We start from the raw sequence: 21,393 nt of genomic DNA, 5'->3' as shown, positions 1-21,393 counted from the left end.
CACACACACACACACACGTGCCCATGTCGAACTCCATGTCATCGTCACCAGGTTCCCACCGTACTGTCACTGTACTCTTACGTATGACGCTACAATATCTTCACACTGCCAGGCGATACAATGGCTCTGCATCCCCCCCCCGCCACACACACACACACACACACACACACACACACACACACACACACACCACCCCCCCCCCCCCCCAACCCATCCCCCGTCCCAGAACCCCAGACGCCCCCCCCCCCCCCCCCCCCCCCCCCCCGCGCACTAGTTTTGCGACCGGCTCGTGGACACCGTCATGTGCCGCTGGCCGTGTTGTGATGGGGACGCCATGGCACCCAGAGGGCGCCCCCCCTCACCTCCTCCTCCACCTCCTCCTCGACCACCACCACCTTGGTGGTGGTGGTCGAGGAGGAGGAGGAGGAGGAGGAGGAGGAGGAGGAGGAGGAGGAGGAGGAGGAGGGGGGGCTCTCAGGCAACGAGCAGCGGGTCGATCCCCGAAGCCTCCCGTGAAACCCAGCCTCGCTATGAACATGTAAAGCACACTCGTAATAAACCAGAACCCGTCTTTCTAGCCGGAACAGGGGGGAGAGAGGGGCTGGATGACGCGTCCTCTGGAGACACGCGGCGCGGGGGTCGATGTCCCGCCTCGAGAGGTTAGACGCGCTAATCAACGTACCGCTCTCAATTCCACCGATTACCAACACTTGATAATCACAGTTGAGTCGACGGGGATGGCAAAACATTTCCATTCCAGGGGCCAGATTAGTCGCCGTGACGGGTCAAGGCGATGCCATTAAATCAAATGGAGGACAAATCCCGCGCCTGCTTGGCTGCGTGTGGCTGGGTCAGGGCGGGACGCCATTTGCCATTTGTTGATAACCGTAACGCCCAAAGGTCACCCGGCTTAATGAAAAAAAAAAAATAACATGACGTGGATGTGAAGCTAATGGCGCTAAGCGGCTAGCACATGCACAGCAAGTGTGTGCGTGTGCGTGTGCGTGTGCGTGTGTGTGTGTGTGTGTGTGTGTGTGTGTGCGTCATTCGTTCATAGGGGGCGGTACGGTGGTTAATTCCCGGTGGAGTTGAGCATCAAATACCAAAAACCCCTGTGCACATTCTGATCCAGCGTCGAGGTCACTCTAGAGAAGGAGGAGGAGGAAGAGGAGGAAGAAGACGAAGAGAGAGATGGGGGAAGGGGGCTGTTTTGGGGGTTCAGGGGGGGCAGCCGGCCTGCGGGTCACTGACCTTGACGGCGTCCACGTGGGATCGGCTCACCAGTCCCACCACTCGCTCCACGCGGTGGGGGCTGGTCATGCTAGTCACTCGCACCCGGGTGACTCCTTCCACCAACTCCTTGTCCTGCGAGGGGGGCGGAGCCAGTCAGATAGGGGGGCGGGGTTAACAAAGGATCACGGTCCATGACAAAAGACAATCATGGAGGGCAGTGTTTATGATGTCGCTGAATCTGGGCTAGGGGATCTTTAGAATGGATTAGAGAGCTAGCGAAGTTTTTCCGAATTTTATCCTATTTATCTTAAATTATAGAAATGGAAATGTGTAAACACAAAATAAAGAATATACAGTATACAACAGCTGTATACAAACTCTAAGGTATTTCAATCTGACCAAATGTGGTGGCCAAGTGTGTAACATAGTGCTCTTGTTGACGGTCCTGATTATTAAGAGAGCCTTTACAAATCCTAAGTATTAATAACCTAAAATAATCAAATACATTAATTCAATCATATTTAGGTAACATCCACCACCCTGTGATATGAAGGTTATAGTCATTGCAAAGAGGGATACTTAATGGAATTAATGGATGCATGTTACTGCATATTATCGGCTGCTTTTTATATATTTGTATGATGAATTAAAGCAGCAATCTACTGCATGGGACAAACAAACAGTGAATATAGTGAATATATATTTTGGGAATAAAATATGAATCCTGACCTGATTTAAGCAGAATTGTCCCCTAGTCTCCACAACTCAGCTATAGGGACTGGTTTTGTTGTGGCAACAACAAGATAAACATGGCTGGACAGTTGTTAGGGGGGTTTAGCAACATGACAACGTGAATTATAAATAAGAATAATAATTTTTCTGGCAATACAAAGTGACAGACACAAACCTGCATAAATATAAGTCCTTAAAACATTAAATCCTAATTATAAAGTTTGGGCAAGTCTAGCAACATCCATCAAACAGCTAATCCTACCTGGGTGTTGTTGAATATATTTTGGCGGTTGAGCCCCTTAATGGACAGCAGGGGGCAGCGTTTTAGGAAGGCCATCACACTGACTGAATGAATAAACTTTCTGACCCGTCCTAAATGAATTGTTGTTGGTTTATTTCACTTCCCCTGCAAATGTTGCAGCTTCTACCACACGTATTCGCTCTAGAATGAAAAAAGGTGTAGACCAAGGCACAGGTCTTTGGTGTTTATACCAACACACACAAGCACTAACACCAATACACAAACGCATGCAGGCTAAGGTGCACGGGGCTAGCCACACCTATACCACAGACCAAACAGGCAAATTAACACAATAGGATTTAAACATTCCGGCCTCTGACAGAGAGGCCATTCGGATCAGATCAGATCCAGGTATGTGTGTTTGTGTGTGTGTGTGTGTGTGTGTGTGTGTGCGCACAGCGCACACACACACACACACACACACACACACACACACACACACACACACACACACACACACACACACACACACACACACACACACACACACACACACACACACACACTATATGCAATGTAAAATATACCCTAGCCAGGATAAGGCACCCCATTTAAAACACATACTACGTCTATACTATACATTTGACTGATTTCCAGGTATTCCATCCACCAGTAGTTTCCCTTCACTGTAACTGTTTCATCTCTTCTCTAATCCTCTGACGGATTTCATTCTCTTTCTGCACCCCCCCTCTCCCCTCTTCCCCGTTCCTTTTCTCTGTACCCAATTTGTTTCTATGAAACTTCCCATCCATTCTGCCTACGAAGCTCTGAATAGGGGAGCTGCCTACAGGCTCATCCATGCTGTTGTGGTCTACAGGTACAGAACACAGGAAGGTCTGAGGGAAGGCACATCACAGCAATGACTGCAGCATTCGGTTGGGGCTCACGATAGGAGATGTGGGGCCCACCCAGATTACGAAACAATCTGTGCTGGTCATCTGAATGACAGAATTCAGGGCCCTCGTTGATTGGCTAAACCAGTGCCTCCAGAGGTGACTCACAGGCCTAATCCTGTAAACACCTCCCACTAATTCAAGACAACCCTCGGATTGTTGCAAAACAGTTTGCTGAGACTTTTTGGGAGGGATTTATGGTAACGGCTATTAGCTACAAAATCTAAAATAACCCACAACCGTCTTGGGCTCATCTCTGGTGAGCACTCCTTCATCACAAGGGCGTCCTGCCAGGAAGTGGAAAGCTCAGACTTCTGCATTAAGTACTCTGTTCCATTCAATCTAGTAAGTGACATGTGTGGTGTATTTACCCCGAGTTCACCAGGAACACACTGCTGTTTCCGACTTAGCACATGGAGTTTAGGAAAGACATGCCATTAGGTGATTGTGTTGTGGGAGATGTTATTAAGGTACTCCAAGTTTATTAAGGATATATATATATATATATATATATATATATATATATATATATATAGAGAGAGAGAGAGAGAGAGAGAGAGAGAGAGAGAGAGAGAGAGAGAGAGAGAGAGAGAGAGAGAAAGAGAGAGGGAGAGAGAGAGAGAGAGAGAGAGAGAGAGAGAGAGAGAGAGAGTGCACATACCACACACACAAAGTGTATTAAAGGTAGTGCTTTTCTAATTTCATCGTTTGCGTTGGTTTGTGTACTTGTTGTACATACCTATTTTATACAAAAACAAGTATACAAACCAACACAAAGGACACAATCCCAGACACACAGTGTATTTAAAAATCTAAAGGTAGTGATTTTCTAATTCCATGCTGACAAAAAGACAGGCCAAAGAGCATTTACCTAATGGGTTATAGAAATCTGCCAGGGATCAATTTCATTAACATTTTGGCTAAGCCAAAGAAAGGTCGCACAGCAAAGTTAAATTCGTCCAAGTAATATCGAGTCAGGGGTCGCTTTCGCTTCTAGAACAAGTGCCTGATGCAGTGCTACCGCCTTCAGTTACAACTACTTATGAGACAACCAATCACGTCACAGCAGAGCATCACACAGCTGCTAACAATCCAATCCTCGTCTCCTAAATTGACATTTCTTACAATACTGTCCCATAACATCAGCTGTGATAACAACATTCCCTGGGATTAATAAACGAAATATTACATTATCGTATCTTATCATAGCCGGTTGAAAACAACCCTTTCTCAACCCGCCAATTGTAGATTGCTGTTGAGAAAAAAAACAGCTATAAATATTACAGCTCTGTATTAATGGACGCCGTCGTTTGTTCAAATCTTTCCTTATAAATATTCCCCGGGCCGGGACGATGGAAGCGCAAACACTGTTCATAAGCAGAGGGGTCAGCGGTTCCATCGGGTCTGCCCACTTCAGTGTGCGTTAGTCCAACAAGTGCCTGTGTGACTCATGCACTTCTGTCTGCTTTCCCTTTTGTTTTCTTCCCATGCGGGTTCCACCCGCGCCTATCTATCGGATCATATTGTTTTCTCCTCTGTCCATTGAGACCTGAAGGTGATATGGCGGCTGGTGCTTTCAGACACGTCACTACGCCCAGGTGAGCAGGACAGGAAGAGGATCTCCACCTCGGACAGGAAGCCAAAGCATCCCAATAAGTGATGTGTCATGTGTGTGTGTGTTTGTTTGAATGTATGTGTGTATGTGCGCGTGTCAGACAGTAGTAGCGTGTAAAATACACTTATTCCTTTTTGAGGGTGTGTGTGTGTGTGTGTGTGTGTGTGTGTGTGTGTGTGTGTGTGTGTGTGTGTGTGTGTGTGTGTGTGTGTGTGCGTGAGAGTGTGTGTGTGTGAGTGAGTGAGTGAGTGAGTGAGTGAGTGAGTGAGTGAGTGAGTGAGTGAGTGAGTGAGTGAGTGAGTGAGTGAGTGAGTGAGTGAGTGAGTGAGTGAGTGAGTGAGTGCGTGCGTGCGTGCGTGAGTGAGTGAGTGAGTGAGTGAGTGAGTGAGTGAGTGAGTGAGTGAGTGAGTGAGTGTGTGTGTGTGTGTGTTACCTCCCACACTTCCTCGGAGCCATCTTCCTTTCCGTTCTGTTGTGTGTTCAACTGCAAGGTTACCTCGTAACACTCCTGAATATCTACAAACACAAAACATCAGTTTTATTATTTTGAGGTGGTTTTGTGCTTGCTACTCATCTGGCCTTAGGGAGTATAAAGCCAAGGAATGAAGATGCTCATTGTGAGTATGTGGCTTCCACATATGGTGGTATATGTCCCAGATGCTCTGCTCTAGCGATACCTCGAACATGATTGGTTGCTTTGGAAGACCACTGGTGGAGGCGGTACATTGTTGTTTTTTTACAAAGCTGTGTCTTCTCTTTTTCACATATGGTCCTTGTCTTCTTCAACAAGCCAGTGTATACAATTGTCCTGCAGAATATGTACTTAAATTGGATAAACTACCCACACACATATAAAAATGTTGGTTCTTTACCCTTACCTTCTGTAGAACACATACATCATATCATGATGTTTGAATACTTATAATTATTCAAATTCAGTATACATAGAGATATATTTTAATGTGAAATCTCCTAAAAGTACTGTGAGCTTCCACGTAAATGCTTCATGCCAGAAAGTGAATTCTTAGTAAAATGACCAACTTTGAGTCGTGTCATTTTATTCCAAATAAAAATGTAATAAACCTTTTTGCGTAAAATATCCCGGGAAATATTCCACTCCACCGTGCTGGTCCATAGAAAATGTGGTTGGCCAGAGATCTGGGAAACAGTAGTGAGAGAACGTTGCTTCAGATCAGGTCTGCAGTGCTCACCGGTGATGTAGCCAGGGGGAAGGTGGAGCCAAACATGTGTATATTATTTTGTCTCCAATCGGTAACCGAACGCAAGTAGCCCTCTAATATTGACTTCAACTCAGTCTCCCAGATTCTTTAATCAAGTTTTTTTTTGTTCTGATAAAGCAGACTTCTTCCTCCACCTCTCTCCGTCACCTCTGGGGAGAGGCCGGGTCAAGCCATTAAAGCGGACGAGTTGTTTGCTCAACTAATGAGCAGCAGGACTTGTGGTGGCAATCTGGCGGGCCATTCGTTTCCGTCGTCACCACCGGCTCCACCGACTGACCTGTCAACATCGGCGGGTCGAGTCTGTTCTCCCTCAAGCGCGAAACGACTTTCTCAAAGTTTAACGTAAGGACAAAGCACTGCGTGTGGGACAGGCTGATAACGAGGACAAACCTCTTGCCAGAACCTGATAAAACATTGATACACCAACAGTTCTGCGATATGATGTACGCTCTCATTGTTCAGAGGAGGACTTTTCGTTCTATGTCCTCTTGGGATACCCCTCAGCCTGTATTTACGTGCATGTGAAGTGTGGAAGCCAGTATGAGTGCATGTATGTGTGCGTTTAAGTTTGCGTTGCTGAGTGTACTACGTGTGTGCATGCCTGCATGCGTATGCGCGTATATTTGGAGCAAGGTGGGTGTGCAGGTTGTGTCTGTGTGTGTTTGTATGCGTGTGCGCGTGCGTGCGTGTGCATGTGCGTGTGTGTGTGTGTGTGTGCGTGTGTGTGTGTGTGTGTGTGCGTGTGTGTGCGTGCGTGTGCATGGGCGTGTGCATGTGTGTGTGTGTGTGTGTGTGTGTGTGTGTGCGTGCGGTAGGAGTCGTTGTATCCCCGAGCAGGACGAGCTAACAGGAGTGTAAGAATGGTCCATGTGACTCACTGCTACGTCTGAGTGTGGAGGAGGAGAGCTGTGTGTGTGGGAAGAGGACTCTGGTGCCCAGCTGAGTAAAGACCAAGCTCCATTACACAAGCTCATCCAACACGCTCATGCATATTCACACTTCCAACGTCTGCGCGCACGCGCATTGCCACACACACAGAGACCATCCGCATCGAAAGAGATACACAGGTAGACAAGGGCGGAACAAGCACACAAACACACACACACACACTACACACAAATGTCACGAATACTATTATAATAGCAGAGCAATGACTAGCCATGCAAATACTTACGTTTACTTACGACAACTACGTAACCTTTGGATGAAATCTGTTACGTTTGAAGTGTAGCACTGCATTTTTCTTATGTTTCTGGGAAATGTATGTTGCCGCTTATAATGTGTTGCTCATCCAATTTGCAACGACAATGCTGCGGACATTGTGGAAGATTGTAATCTTAATTATTTAGGGGTTTGTGTGTGTGTGTATGACATGCAACATGCACAACTAGCTATGTTTCTCCCCATCTCAGTTTCCCAAAATAATTCCAAACCTCAGATACCACATGAATTCCAAACCATAGGACCTCAACACACATTCCCTCTCTATCCAGCGAGGAACCGCTTTAAAAGAATGTTGGTTTGGAGGTCAGTTGTACAGTCGATCCTTTGTACAACTGATTTGGTTTGATTTGTTTAAGTTGAACTTTTAACTCAAACTTCCAACTGAAAAATACTACTTAAAAGTTAGTTTATGTGTGTGCATAATATGTGTAAAACTCTATTCACAATGAACACCTATTCACATGGTGTCGCGTCAACCCAGTTACTGTCTGCATGAATCAAACTGAACAGAAAGGCAACGTTTTCCCCGAATTCGTTGACACGGCGATCAGGAACTTAGCAACCATCCACTCACAAGAACAATAACAACCCCATTCAACCGCAGAAAAGAACTAGGTCGCAATTAAAAGAGTTCCACGTCGGGCCAAACAGTTCATCCCTCTTTTGTCATTGCGTAAATTAAATTATCTGCTGGTATTTAGGATACTCCTGTGACTCAATGGCGTGAGTGTTGCTATGTGTGTGTGTGTGTGTGTGTGTGTGTGTGTGTGTGTGTGTTTGTGTGTGTGTGGGTCTGTCTGGCACACACAAATGAGCTCCACCGCCGTGTGCACCAACCCCATATAATTTGCTGCAGCTTTGGAGGCTAGGTGGTGGTGGTGGGGGCTTGAAATGAAGAGTTCACAGTTCAGGCAGCCTTTGTCCGTGACTGTGCAACCATGCAGACATCCAACGAATCAGTCCCCCTCTCCCACCACGCACGCACGCACGCACCCGCACCAGAACACTCACACACACACACACACACACACACACACACACAGCAACCCCTACCTCCTACACACCAACAAACACTTCCCACACTGCCCGGAGTGCCAACTGAATGTAGTTCACCTACAAACTGTACTGTAACTGTCTGTGAAGAGCAAACTTATAAAGTATATAAAGGCTATATAAGCGCTGCGGTATCGTTATATATTCTCAGGTTAGGTATACATGTTTCTGCAAGCACATGGTCTGAACCAATAGAATAACCCAACTGACCAGTCCAGTTCATTTAACCGATGTCATGAGAACAACCGACATCCGTGTGTATCCAAGCTCCACATTGTGAGTCACGCATAGTGAACACGTTGAACAAGGCTTGTGGTTCCTGTTACCGTGGACCTCGCCGCAGACTGTATCTACAGCGGGGACAATGTCAGCACAAAATGGCAGATTATGAAAAGGAAGAGCTAACAACAACAATCACCGAACGCGTCACGTTTCAACTGAGCCCACTCTCTGCTGCTGTCCCCTTGATCGGAGCCTCATGGAGATCGATAGGGCAGGGGGTCCTCGTCCTCACCTGACCCTACGGCCGTGGCCTGTTACCTGGAGCCCAGTTCAAAGGCCTCTCTAACCGTGTGTGACTTTGGAGTACCCTCAGGACTCAATGCAGGTGATATCATGGTGTACAGCGCTGAAGAGTTGGAGGATAAGGCCTGAATGTCTCTCTGGTTGGGGCGTTTGTTTTAGCCCCTCTCCTTCCTCAAAGCTCAGCATCAGTGGAAAATTCCGCTGTGGAATGTTTGGAATTCCGATTTGGATCCATTCTCGAGTGTTCAGGATGAGGTGCTCTGGTTTGAAGTGAGAATATTCCGGATGGTAACAATGTATGAATGAGGCCAAAAACCCTTGAAAAGCAGCTGGCCATTTGAGCATTGAAGTTAGGATTTCAGGGCACCAGTCTATCTATCTTGATGAGAGTCCTAATCCAGCAGCCAGACACTTTAAGGTGGCTGCAATAGCAGTCAGAAAACTCAGCAGATGAGCATGTGTTTCCCTCTATACCACATGTATTACCTCCAACTGTCTTGCCCAGGGTAATAGTGCAATATCAGTACAACGACAAACAAATTAACCCAAGCTAAACTAAACTAATCCAAATGATAATTTCTTTGGTTGTTTATTTTGTGTTATTTTAAATAATAAATATATATTATACCACTTCCTGTGAGTTTCGACACACTGTGAGGTTTGATACTATGGCCTACACAAACCATCCCCAGAAAGGTGTGAATGGGAGATATCTTGTATGCTCTATGTGTGTGTGTGTGTGTGTGTGTGTGTGTGTGTGTGTGTGTGTGTGTGTGTGTGTGTGTGTGTGTGTGTGTGTGTGTGTGTGTGTGTGTGTGTGTGTGTTTTTCCTACCAAGAAGTGCATGGAACAGCTGGCTTCCAAAGATGGCAGAAACTTTCCCCACGCTGGCGTTCAACGCCTGCTCCTGTGGACTGGTCAGGTTGGCCTGATACTGCCGTAGCAGGTCCACTGCCCGCTCGGTGTCTGCCACATAACAACACACACAAATTGCTATTTTTCTAGAGAATAGCGAAACATTTATATGGCTGTATATTCTGCCATATATAATAGTTGGCGTTAAAGACTGTTGGTATGGACTGTTGAAGTCTATGCATGTTTTGATCGAGCTGGGTAAAAGTAATAACCGGACTAACGGGAATAACGGAACTGTCCCTATCAATCACAAGGCTGGGAAAAGTTGCTGATACCGAAAGTCATGAAGAAAATACACTTCCTGTTCTCCCTTGGGACTTAAAAGTTAGCATGTTCTACAAGTTTGTAACAAGATGTAAACGAATGTTAACGGTGCGACCTAAGTTAGAAAGTCAGATAAATCCAAATGAGATGCACAAGCCACAATTTAACCTGTACACAGCGACTTACCACATTTATGAACCATCCCGCGAAACGAGGGGTAGAAGTCTTTGCCCCACAACCTGATTTATACAACTTAAGATAAATGTCATGCGGTTTGTAAAAAAAAGAAAAAAGAACCAACTTAATATAGATTGCCAGCAAAATGCCCCTAGTTCTCTCTTAAACATAAAGTTGATGCTTTTCGTTAATCCTGATTATAGCGTTATAGACAGCCCCACCGTTGTTGAAGCAGTGCAACGGCGGTCCGCATCTGCGTCCCTCCACAACCCCTAGACAAGATACGGTTAACGGGTACACAATATTCTCCACTTTCCTAAAGTTCGGTCAAAAGGCTGTCCTCACTGCGTCTCCGCCCCTCTCAAACGCAGTTTGGACCACCCTTGGGAATCATCAACAGACTAGAAGCCTCGTTCATTCCTTTCAGTATTTATTATCGATGAAGATGTATATAGCTATTATCAAATAAAATAATAGACTGGCTTCGTTAATTGAATGTCGCATTAAAAAAAAACTTGTCGCGTCAGCAAGTAGGCTACCCATTTTTTCTGACTGGGAATGTCTGCCACCTTGTGGTCATAAAGTGAGCACTCCTATATAATGAAAAAGTTTAAAAAAGGCATCAACAACTGGACATTCTATGTTCTCAATTTATATTGAATTTAGATGATTTAGAAAAGTGGATTCATTCTCACATCTCTTTACCTCTCTTCACGAAACACTTACAAAAATACCAAGGTCATGTAAAACTGTATAAATGTGATGAAGATTTAAACAATATCAATATAATTATTTTACAGATTTATAAAACATTTAGTAGAAACCTCAAAAAACGGAGAACCAGACAACCCCAAAAGTTACAGCACATGAACTTATGTGATCAACAAATCGTAAACATTCCAGTGTAGCTTTAAGAAGAAAAAATAGTGAAGATAACAAATGTTACTTTTCTAAATAGAAAACATGCAGCAGTCGTAAGGAAAACAGTGAATTTAAAGGGGACGTTTCATGTCAATAATGAATTAATATCTTGAGTGCAATGGGCCCAGCCTTTATTGCTTCAAACTGTATTAATTTAAGTTAAATGTACAGTGATGGTATAATTTGAACCAAGAGCCATGCTGCTTGATCCAGGACCATACCGTTCTGCTGGGCAAGGAGGGGACAGACGCTTGCTCTTTCACTTTTGAGGTAAACTCTAGGGCAAGAAGGGATTTAGTTCGTGTCCGTTCGAGTCAGTCACCCTGTTTTTCTTCTTTCTTTGCACTGTTGGCAGAGATCAGGTGTTACTCACAACACAAAAATGGGTTTCGGTCTAAACACATTTGGCCACATTTTTCAAATGCCAGTATTTGTAGGATAGATAAACACACAGTGTAAGACAACATGTATATTAGTGTTTGGCAAAGTTTTTTTCAGTGTACTAAATCAATGGAACCAGTTCATGTGAACGATTTGAAAGTCTGAGCGCTCACTAATCCCAAGCCTCACTTTTCCCAACTCCTACTGGCCACGCAATGGCCAGTAGGAGGGGTGACCTGCTATGTGGTGCAATCCCTCAACACATTGGAAGTGTGACCAACAATGGATAAGTGGGAGTCATTGTCTGGAACAAGGACCTTAATTGGTGATTAAAAATAACACCACTGATAGGCCTGCTTTGGCCTGTGGCCCACAGATAGTTCCTGACCCCTTATCTAGAGCAGATAGTAGGCCTATATGAGTCTTTTTTTACCGCTGATTGTCAGTTTCGATTTGGCTTCTGGCAATCTCATCTGGTTTCGATTACTTTAACCAGACCCATCTCTATTTAAGGATATGTGACAACTCGACCATGATATGTAAGCAAGGCAGATATCTTATCTTCCTCATATATCAGATTACACAATGGAGTACATGGTATAGTACACAGCTCATACAACTCTCACCCAGCAAACTTTTGTAAATGAGCCCAGACATTATCAGCAACGACAGCAGGTCCACTGTAATCCATATTGTTGTATACTGTGTGGGTTTCTAGAATAAGGAAACATTTACATTTATTACACTTGTTTTAGATTGATCTACAGATAGTTTTTCAGAGAAGTTTAGTAATTGTATTAGAAGTGATAATTCATAGTATTCTGCACAGTGCGTGCGTACATGTGTGTGGGCGTGTTTGCCTGTGAATCCGTCTATATGTCCGTGTGCATGTGTGTGTGTGTGTGTGTGTGTGTGTGTGTGTGTGTGTGTGTGTGTGTGTGTGTGTGTGTGTGTGTGTGTGTGTGTGTCGTGTGATTTTGCATTCCTGGGGCAGACAGGCATGCAAGTGCGTTTCTGCATGAACGCAGGTGTATTTCTATGTTTTAATCATATGTTCTTCCACTATTTAATGAACAGCTGCAGACAGCCGTCTTCAAAGGAGGCAGAGCTCACCAAGGTCCAGTCCGGCTGCGTCATTTTTTGGAATCGGTGGCAGGAGTTGGTGGTGACGGAACTGACCCCCGTGCACCACAGCAGAGAGAAGAGCCAGCTCTCATTCACCACCCATAGGTTCACAGTTATGTTCTCCTTAGCTAGTTCCCTGGGAAACACACACACACACACACACACACACACACACACACACACACACACACACACACACACACACACACACACACACACACACACACACACACACACACACACAATAGTCTACATTCCATGGTATCAGTAAAAATGTATTGTCATCAGTTTAAAGATGACTTAAGAAACAGCATATGCTTTCGATATGGATAATAAACATTCCACTCTCATTAATCATTGCATCTACACTAGCACGTGGGATGTCGGTACAGGGTTCATTGTGAAACGACTATATCAGGTTCTCGACTATATCTGCAGGTTTCAGCAAGTCAAATTTAAGACTTTTTAAAGGCACCCAGTGCAACTTTATGTAAACATTCAATGAAAAATAAACATTCAATTTCTAGTCTTTTTTACACGTAGTAAGTTTCAATAACTCCATACCATTACATATCGACATTCAAGGAGCAAAGATGAGACGTTGTTGTGTGGTGAGAACTGATAGAAAATCGTAAACAACAACAATCGCCGGTGGGGAGAAGCCATTTTTCCATTGACTGGAAGCCTGCTTTATTTATTGTAGGTTACAAAAAATAAAGAAAATGGCGGCATTGTTGTTGTTATCGATTTTGTATCAGTTCTCACCACACAACGACGTCTCATCTTTGCTGCTTAAATGTCGGTATGTAATGGTATGGAGTTATTGAAACGTACTACGTGTAAAAAAGACTAGAAATTGAATGTTTATTTTTAAGCCTCGAAAGTTGCACTGGGTGCCTTTAAGACCTTTTTTAATAACACCTTGAATGAAATTTAAGACCTAAAACACGCGATGGTGGGGGTTGGCGACAGACGCGAGCCAACTTCGGAAACGGACGTCTTCCAGCCAACTGTCCTTGAATTTGCACCTACCCATTGTCGCAGACTAGCTAGCACGCACGCAGATAATCGTTTATATATGCAGCAAGCAAGAAAGAAGCCTGAAATGTCCCACGAGAAAAATAAATTAATAATTAGTCCTTCCACGACAAATTTAAGTCCTTGAGTCACAGTATTTAAGAACACCATGTGACATTAAATTTAGAAACATGAATTTAAGACTTTGTAAGACTTTTAAGGATGCGCGGACACCCTGTATATTAAGTCTGCTATAACTCCCAGTCAAACTTAAACAGCCATGCCCCCTGCCCCGGTTTATAAAACCATCTGAAATAACCGGGCCTTGTTTGAAATGCCGAAGCCTTTAGCATCAAGGACCCAAAATGTTCACCTGGAAAGGTTTTTCTGTACCTTGAAAGTTTTGGGGGAAAAAAAGCTGACTTGACTGAAACACTAACCAATCCGAAAGTGAATAACTCAGAGTTGTCATAGTTGGTACACGTATAAAAAGCGCGCATAAGCAGTTTTCCAAAAAGAAAAAACTTCTTTGATGAAAGGGGGTGCTATAACTTCCAACAACAAACAAAAACGCTCAGCTCAATTATTCAATCAATCACAAGTCTGCTTCAAGGCAGCACAGGGACTCATTAGCCTCGCTTGTATTAGCATGTTATCATGCTCATGGAATATTGCGCACATGATGAGTTGACTCACACAAAGTTTCATTCAGAAAATGTACATGCGGCGACATCTCTAGTTGTTATTAATACACCACTATGACGCAGGGTGCACTAGCCCTAATACATTTAACAGTACTATCGGTTTATTTTACCCGAGTTCATATGTGCTCAAGCTGTTGTACTTCAAATTCAGGGAAGTTCCTCCTTCCTTTTTCATATCAGAGATGTTGTTATAGTACTGTTTGAATCCCGGCGCACTCTTCTTTACGTCGCTTCGTTGTGTTGGTGGAAGCCAGAAGATCTATGAAAAAATACAGAAAATAAAATGCTTGAATTAAATTGAACAAAACATGCACTGTAAAAAAAAAAAAACGAAACCGCTAGGGTTAACAATGACACTGACCAGACGGGGGTCGATCCCAGACATCAGGATGGTTTCAACAACTATGTTGGTGTCGTTGGTTCCGTTCTCGTTTTTGAGGTCAAACAGGATGGAAATGTTATTTTTCTGAGCCAGGTCAAGGAGCTGAACTAAGGAGGGAACGGTCTGATTGGTTGCCATCTCCTTCTCCTCAGGTGACAGCTGGGACACCGTGTAGAAAGGGTCTGTCTGGAAGCACGTCATAGTGTTTGATTGACCAATGTGCTGTGTATAACTCGGTCATTCTGTACAACGAAGTAGGCAAGGGTCATCTATGTTTTCAAAAGAAAACACACAGTAATGATGATAAATACAACTTAAGGCAATGGTAGGAAAGGTAAAATTGTCTTTTCTAAACCTGTTTTGTAAAGGTATAGAAAGATTGTATTCTCATATATATACACCTTAATAAACTGTCAGTGAACCATAACATGCACATTGGAATTGGTCCCAACAGGCTTTCAGGCACCAAAAAGTAATCCCCATTTCATAAAGACACCCACACACTTGCATCACACACACACACACACACACACACACACACACACACACACACACACACACACACACACACACACACACACACACACACACACACACACACACACACACACACACACACACACACACACACACACAATGTATGACCCCACCACTCGAAGAGTCCTCATTGACGAACTACAAGCACCTCAATGTCTTGATCACTTCATGTTTTATCCCCCTGCCCTGAATATGATTACAAATTCAGAGGCACTTATCATGAGGAAACCAAATGTCAATGAAAGTGATGACAGCCTTTATTACCTTGAGGAACCAGTCACCGGCATTCAGGTCCTGGAGCTCCTCCAACGTTAGCTTGCCGCTCTTGTTGAAGTCCCGCCCAGCAAACTTGTGCTTCGCGTCTGTTGTCCGCAGAAAGAAGTCGTCATGGTCGTGCATGAGGAAGGGAACCCCATCTCCACTGGGGGAGGAAGTTAAGGTTAAACCAGGCAAATGTTATACAACATGTGTTGACCCCCCAATACACACACACACACACACACACACACACACACACACACTACCTGATCTGCACGTCTGTTTCGAAGGCTGTCACGTTGCATGCCACACTCCTCTCGAACGACATCATGGTGTTCTCAGGGGCCAGCTGAACACAACCAGACAAACGGACAGACAGAAAGAGAGAACATTAACACATATATCCAGAGTTGGTTCAGCAAAACAGTGTCAAGTTCTGAATATCTGTGGCCCAGAGAAAAAGTATGTAACAAAAGGCAGCTACACTGTAGTGTTCCCGTACATGCAGACTCTTTATCTCTATAAGGCTGAGCCAGGTAAAACACATTATGTTAGCATCCTAATAAGAGAGAGAGAGAGAGAGAGAGAGAGAGAGAGAGAGAGAGAGAGAGAGAGAGAGAGAGAGAGAGAGAGAGAGAGAGAGAGAGAGAGAGAGAGAGAGCCCACCATGGGTGCACCTCGGTGGCCAATGAGCTCAGGTTTGGGATGGATGACGTCAGACAGGCAGGGGGTATGACACTGGATAAGTAGGGGACTCAGGTACACAGCTATAACTATGATAGAAAACACCAGCGACAGAAGGATCTTGGATCCTAAAGGGAAAACAGGTCGGACAAATACATCAGCTTATCAGCCAACAGAGCAAATGGGACATTTCTACCCCCCAAAAATCCACAAGCAATCTACGTAAACATGAATTGTTAAACCCACAATCTAACAAAGTTACAATTCCACTCCTTATTGTAAATGCTGACTTACATTAATGTTAATACCTAATAAATTGACTATGGACTAATAAGCTGTGGTTGCCGTTTTGAGTATTCGTCACACAGAGTAATTGTCACTGTGAGTTTTTGTCACTGTGAGTATTTGTCAATGTTAGTATTTGTTATGCATTTGTTTGTCATTCTGAGTACTCATGAAGGATCAACGCCACTCACCGACTCGGCGAGCTTTGTGAACTCTCTGGATGACGAACCAGCTGAGAAGAGTCAGTGATACCACAGCACCCATCTGCAAGAAGGGGCCTGTGGCCTACAGAGAGCCCACCACACACACACACAGACACACGCATCAGATACACCGACGCAGGGGCGTGGCCTACAGAGAGCCCACCACACACACACAGATACACGCATCAGATACACCGACGCAGGGGCGTGGCCTACAGAGAGCCCACCACACACACACAGACACACGCATCAGATACACCGACGCAGGGGCGTGGCCTACAGAGAGCCCACCACACACACACACACAGACACACGCATCAGATACACCGACGCAGGGGCCTGTGGCCTACAGAGAACCCACCACACACACACACACAGACACACGCATCAGATACACCGATGCAGGGGCGTGGCCAAAAGAGAACCCACCACACACACATCAGATACACCGATGCAGGGGCGTGGCCAAAAGAGAACCCACAACAGACATGATACACCGCACCACTGTTATAAGGCTAGGTGTTGTCATGCCCGTGTTGTCAACCTTGAATGGACTGTACCTGGAGTGAGACGGCGACCGTAGGCCATTCCCCTGGCCACCCATGGGTAAATGCAGCAACAGCCAAGGCCACAAATAGTACACCCAATAACAGAAAGACCTAGGAAAGGCCGATACAAACATGTAATGTGGTAACGGGGATGAACACATCAGGTAACGTTCGTGAAGAACTAGCAAAATAAATAGTGTGGGACGGTTTAGTTGAACTAAAAGACAGAAACATCTTCATTTGATCCCGAATGGGTGCATGGAGCTGTAAGCTGTACTTGCTCCGTCATAACATGTGTCTGAATTAAAAGTGAGCTGCTTTCGATATGAGCATCAGATAAATGTCCTATTAGGAAAATTCTCCTTGTTTCGTTGTTTTACAAACCTGGTGTACGCAGTGCAATTCAAGTGGTTCTTTCAAGGCAATTTGGAACAGTGCAAAGACCTGAAATCAATAAGGTAAGACATTATAAAACCTCCACCTGAGCCTGTTTCCTAAATCCACAATAGGAATGAATACTATGATTAATTACATGTATGCTTAAATGTACAGCTATTGTAGGAAGATACTGTGGAAGTGGTGGATTTCTGCTTTATATATATAACTGGGTACAAATACACTTAAACAATCTTAATCACTGTTGCATTAATACAGGGCTTTCAGTAATAATTTCTTCCACACAAATGCTGAGACAAGCTACATACACTCTCCATGTTCTCCATTAGGTTCATTAGGTTTGATTTACCAGCAGCAGTGCGTAGTAGAAGGTCAACACAGCAAATATAATGATCGCCACCATGAACCAGTTCACCCACTGTTTCAGAATTGTGAAGCCCTTCCTGATAACAAAACATTACAAGCTAGCGTTAGCCCTTCTGAGGGGTCAATTTGTTGGTGAATGCAAGTGTGTACATCTAACTATTTATGTGAGTGAGTGAGTGAGTGAGTGAGTGAGAAATGACCTACCAATTAACATCCTCTCTGTCATTGAATGTAACCATACAAACATACAGCCAACAAACAGCGAGCAGGCAGGCCAGGAAAACCAATGACAGCCAGCATCCCTCACGCTAGAAGAGAAAAAACTGGTTTGAGTGGTTATGAAACAATAGTAGGCCTATGCTTATTTACCTATTTTCTTTGTTCTGTTTGCTTGCGTGCGTGCACATGTCTGTGGGAGTGATGCGAGGGTGTGGGCAGGTGTTTGAGTATATGTGGAGATGCATGTTGGCTGCAGATGTTAGCACATGCCTTTGGATCACTTCCAAAATATTTCAATACGTCTCTGTGACCAGCGCTAGTTGTGAATTATCTTTAAAAACATCACCACTTCATGCTGTGGAACTTCTTGTCCTCTCACAGGCTCCGACAGGCCCAACTATCAAGGACTGTAGTGTCAACGTTGACAACAACAACAACACTTTGCATTCCCCACCAACTGCTCGAAGAAACTCGATAACCCAACGTCTCTCAGGAAAGAAAAAAAATCTGCCCAATCGACACCGAGGCTTGCTGTTTTATAAAACTGTTCACGCGGAAAATCATTTGACAATTCGTCTCAATTGAGTCCACCAGGAATGTTAATCCCAAATCACAGGGATTTTGTGACGGTTATATGAGAATGAGGGTTGTCGCCATACAAGCACAGAAACTGTTGTTTATTCCCACGGTCTGGGGGAATACTCGATTCTGATTGGCTGAAGGGTGTGCATTAACTCCTGATATACGGACGCCTGCAGTTCCAGTCAAATAATCTGTTCAGCATCCAATACGAGAGCTGGTAAATTGTGAAAAATGAATTAAACTGTAATCAGACAACGCGGTTATATGCTATAGACCCTAGAGTATCTGTGGTATAAAGGCTGGGACGAATTTCGAATTATAAATATGTACAATGCATAACGTTAGCTCTCTGGCTCATAGCTGAGCGGACTAGAATACCTCCCGTTGCTAATTCGTAGCTAAGGTCTGTCCTAATTACTGGAGGAGTGAACAACGTTTCCGTTGCATAAGAACCCTTACGGGAGCGTAATGGTTGTTCCAGGTATTAGTCACACCCTCAGGCGTTACCAGGGAAACAATTATGGCTTGTGAAAAACGTTATATTTGGATTGTAAAATGCATGAAAATATCAATGAATGGTCTTAATTTATTTTCTTTGGCAAGTGACCATGGTATAAGCAGGCATTGTCCCTTACTTATACAAGTACATGTCCAAGTGCTTGTACATGTATTATTTTAATGTAAAGGTCAAGCTGAAAATCTGCCCTATGGGGTTGAAAGTTGAGGTAGATTCAGGGGGCCCTAAGAGGAAGAGTGGAATTTAAATCATATACGATTTATCAGTAGGTTGTGAAATACAGCCATTTCCGTTTAAATTTAAAATAAAGCAAAGAGAACATAATTTGATCTACAGTGACAAAAACTTTAAAGTTCTTTCAATTTTTTTTTCCCGTGAGACATATCTCTGATATCTCTGGGGCCCACGTTAAATATTTTCATGGGGCCCAATATTCCTACGCTCATCACTGCCTTGCTGATACACACCCTTCTCTTCCTGCCCTCCGGCTGCCTGCAGTTGCAGCTGTAGAAACCTCTGAGGCACACTAGGCCACAACCGCTCTCTTCCTTCTTGTGTGACAGCATTCCCTCCAATGGCTCCCCCCTCCAGGAGCACTTTCCCAGGGTGTCTTTGTAAGGAGGTGGCGGTGGTGGTGGTGGTGGGGGTGGGGGTGATTATTCCTTCATCCAGGGAAAACAAGCCATTTCTGGGAAGCAGTGAAAAGAGAACATGCAAGTAGTCCAAGAAATACATGCTGAAGCAAATTAGGGGGGGAATATTGCTGGGGCTCTTCTTAATAGCACGCTTCGTGAGAATGTTTAAGCCCTTACAAGGGGGGTGAAGGGGAGGGAGAGGGGGCGCATTTGAAAAGACCGGCCTGGCTGGGACTGATGTCACACTATAGAAGCCTTCACGACACGACTCGGTGACAGGCACGTACCCACACTGTAGCTGGTCGTCCGCGCGTGGGAAATGAATAGGCTAATGTTACATCTTATATTTTATCATCGCTTTAGTTGCAATCTATACTTGGTACAAAAAAACCGACTAAAACCTCGGTGGTAACAATAGGCCTGGGTCAACTTTTCAATTAAAAATAGCCTCCCTTTGAGTATAATTGTAATAATATTGTAAAAAAATGTGGTCCGTTTGTCAGTTGCTTTTATCATGTTCGCCACTATAATAGCTGGATTTATAATCTGGCAGGCGTTAGAAACACCACCACCACACCTCGGAGCTCTAAGGCAGCTGTGCACAACTCCGCGACACAACCTATTGTTTATGGAATTGCGTGGACTTTATCAAGCACAAGCATGCCACAAAACATCGTTGCAACCCCAGGCCATACTTGTCCACCCGCAACACGAATCGAATCATCATCACATGAACACTTTTACACACGCATTGGTCATGTGCAAACAATATCCATTAACTGCCTGAATTAAACGTCTCTCCACTTTTGTGTGTTGTATTACATTTTTCAAATGGTCCATTCCTGCTTTCCCGTTAGCTATTACCACCAGCTACACCACGATAGCCTACATGTTTCTATTTTTTATAATGACTGGAATGCGTGTATTATTTTTATTATGTCTTCCAGGCTATTCACTGTAATATACCTGGCATATGTGGCAAATGAAGCCGTCGGACTTTGACTCATGAAACATTTCCTTATATTACATTTATTTTGGGATTTTGCCAAATATCTTAACCTGAGAGATTAAAAGGCATTAATTGTAAATGTCATGCCATTATATTAATTAAAACGTAATATTTTGACCAAAAAATAAAAAGATCTCTCTCTCTCTCTCTCTCTCTCTCTCTCTCTCTCTCTCTCTCTCTCTCTCTCTCTCTCTCTCTCTCTCTCTCTCTCTCTCTCTCTCTCTCTCTCTATCTATCTATCTCAAACATTATATTAATAAAAGTTGACTTACCTTAATATTGGTTCGGTGCAAAATAGTCCTGTTTTAGAGTGTTGAATAAACTTTAAACACTTTTAATGTGCGCTGAAGGAACCATCACTTTATCTTTTCGCGTGTGCACTTGTTGCGAAACGGTTCGCAAAGTGCATGGACAGAAACTTAATGGATGAGGGAGCGAAAGTGGGAGTGGT

At 44.2% G+C, this 21,393-nt stretch overlaps 2 protein-coding genes across 18 annotated transcripts in view; both read right to left on the bottom strand.

Moving 5' to 3' along the window:
- The window catches only part of dlg3 (discs, large homolog 3 (Drosophila)), a 52,339-nt gene extending 41,808 nt beyond the window's left edge, over positions 1-10,531 (bottom strand). For 2 of the 16 annotated variants that reach the window (XM_060063034.1, XM_060063040.1), the window contains exons 1-6: positions 10,395-10,526; positions 10,183-10,235; positions 9,652-9,783; positions 5,858-5,932; positions 5,208-5,290; positions 1,252-1,365 (exon numbers count right to left, since the gene is read on the bottom strand). In XM_060063034.1, the coding sequence (XP_059919017.1) occupies positions 1,252-1,365; positions 5,208-5,290; positions 5,858-5,932; positions 9,652-9,783; positions 10,183-10,235; positions 10,395-10,426 (489 nt within the window). In that variant the 5' untranslated portion in view covers positions 10,427-10,526. Of the gene's footprint in view, positions 1-1,251; positions 1,366-5,207; positions 5,291-5,857; positions 5,933-9,651; positions 9,784-10,182 lie in introns of all 16 variants that reach the window. The other 14 variants (XM_060063037.1, XM_060063030.1, XM_060063029.1 and 11 more) reach the window with 12 other exon arrangements.
- Positions 10,532-10,809: 278 nt separating this feature from the next.
- Positions 10,810-21,374, bottom strand: gdpd2 (glycerophosphodiester phosphodiesterase domain containing 2). Of its 2 annotated transcripts, XM_060063049.1 has the most exons (15): positions 21,215-21,374; positions 19,766-19,986; positions 18,185-18,288; positions 17,964-18,057; positions 17,603-17,662; positions 17,231-17,329; positions 16,659-16,752; positions 16,165-16,310; positions 15,765-15,847; positions 15,505-15,661; positions 14,683-14,889; positions 14,432-14,580; positions 12,589-12,736; positions 12,102-12,189; positions 10,810-11,439 (listed from the first exon to the last, which is right to left on the bottom strand). In XM_060063049.1, exons 2-15 carry the CDS (start codon positions 19,862-19,864, stop codon positions 11,372-11,374), a joined length of 1,596 nt encoding a protein of 531 aa, XP_059919032.1. In that variant the 5' UTR covers positions 19,865-19,986; positions 21,215-21,374; the 3' UTR covers positions 10,810-11,371. The 2 variants fall into 2 exon arrangements, with proteins under 2 accessions (XP_059919032.1, XP_059919033.1); XM_060063050.1 differs by lacking the exon at positions 19,766-19,986 and having other exon boundaries at positions 21,215-21,368.
- Positions 21,375-21,393: the final 19 nt, after the last annotated feature.

Source organism: Gadus macrocephalus, chromosome 10 (assembly GCF_031168955.1).
Source record: "Gadus macrocephalus chromosome 10, ASM3116895v1".
Taxonomy (NCBI): Eukaryota; Metazoa; Chordata; class Actinopteri; order Gadiformes; family Gadidae; genus Gadus; species Gadus macrocephalus.
Note: the sequence above shows the minus strand (reverse complement) of the source record. Positions and strands in the feature narration are given on the sequence as shown.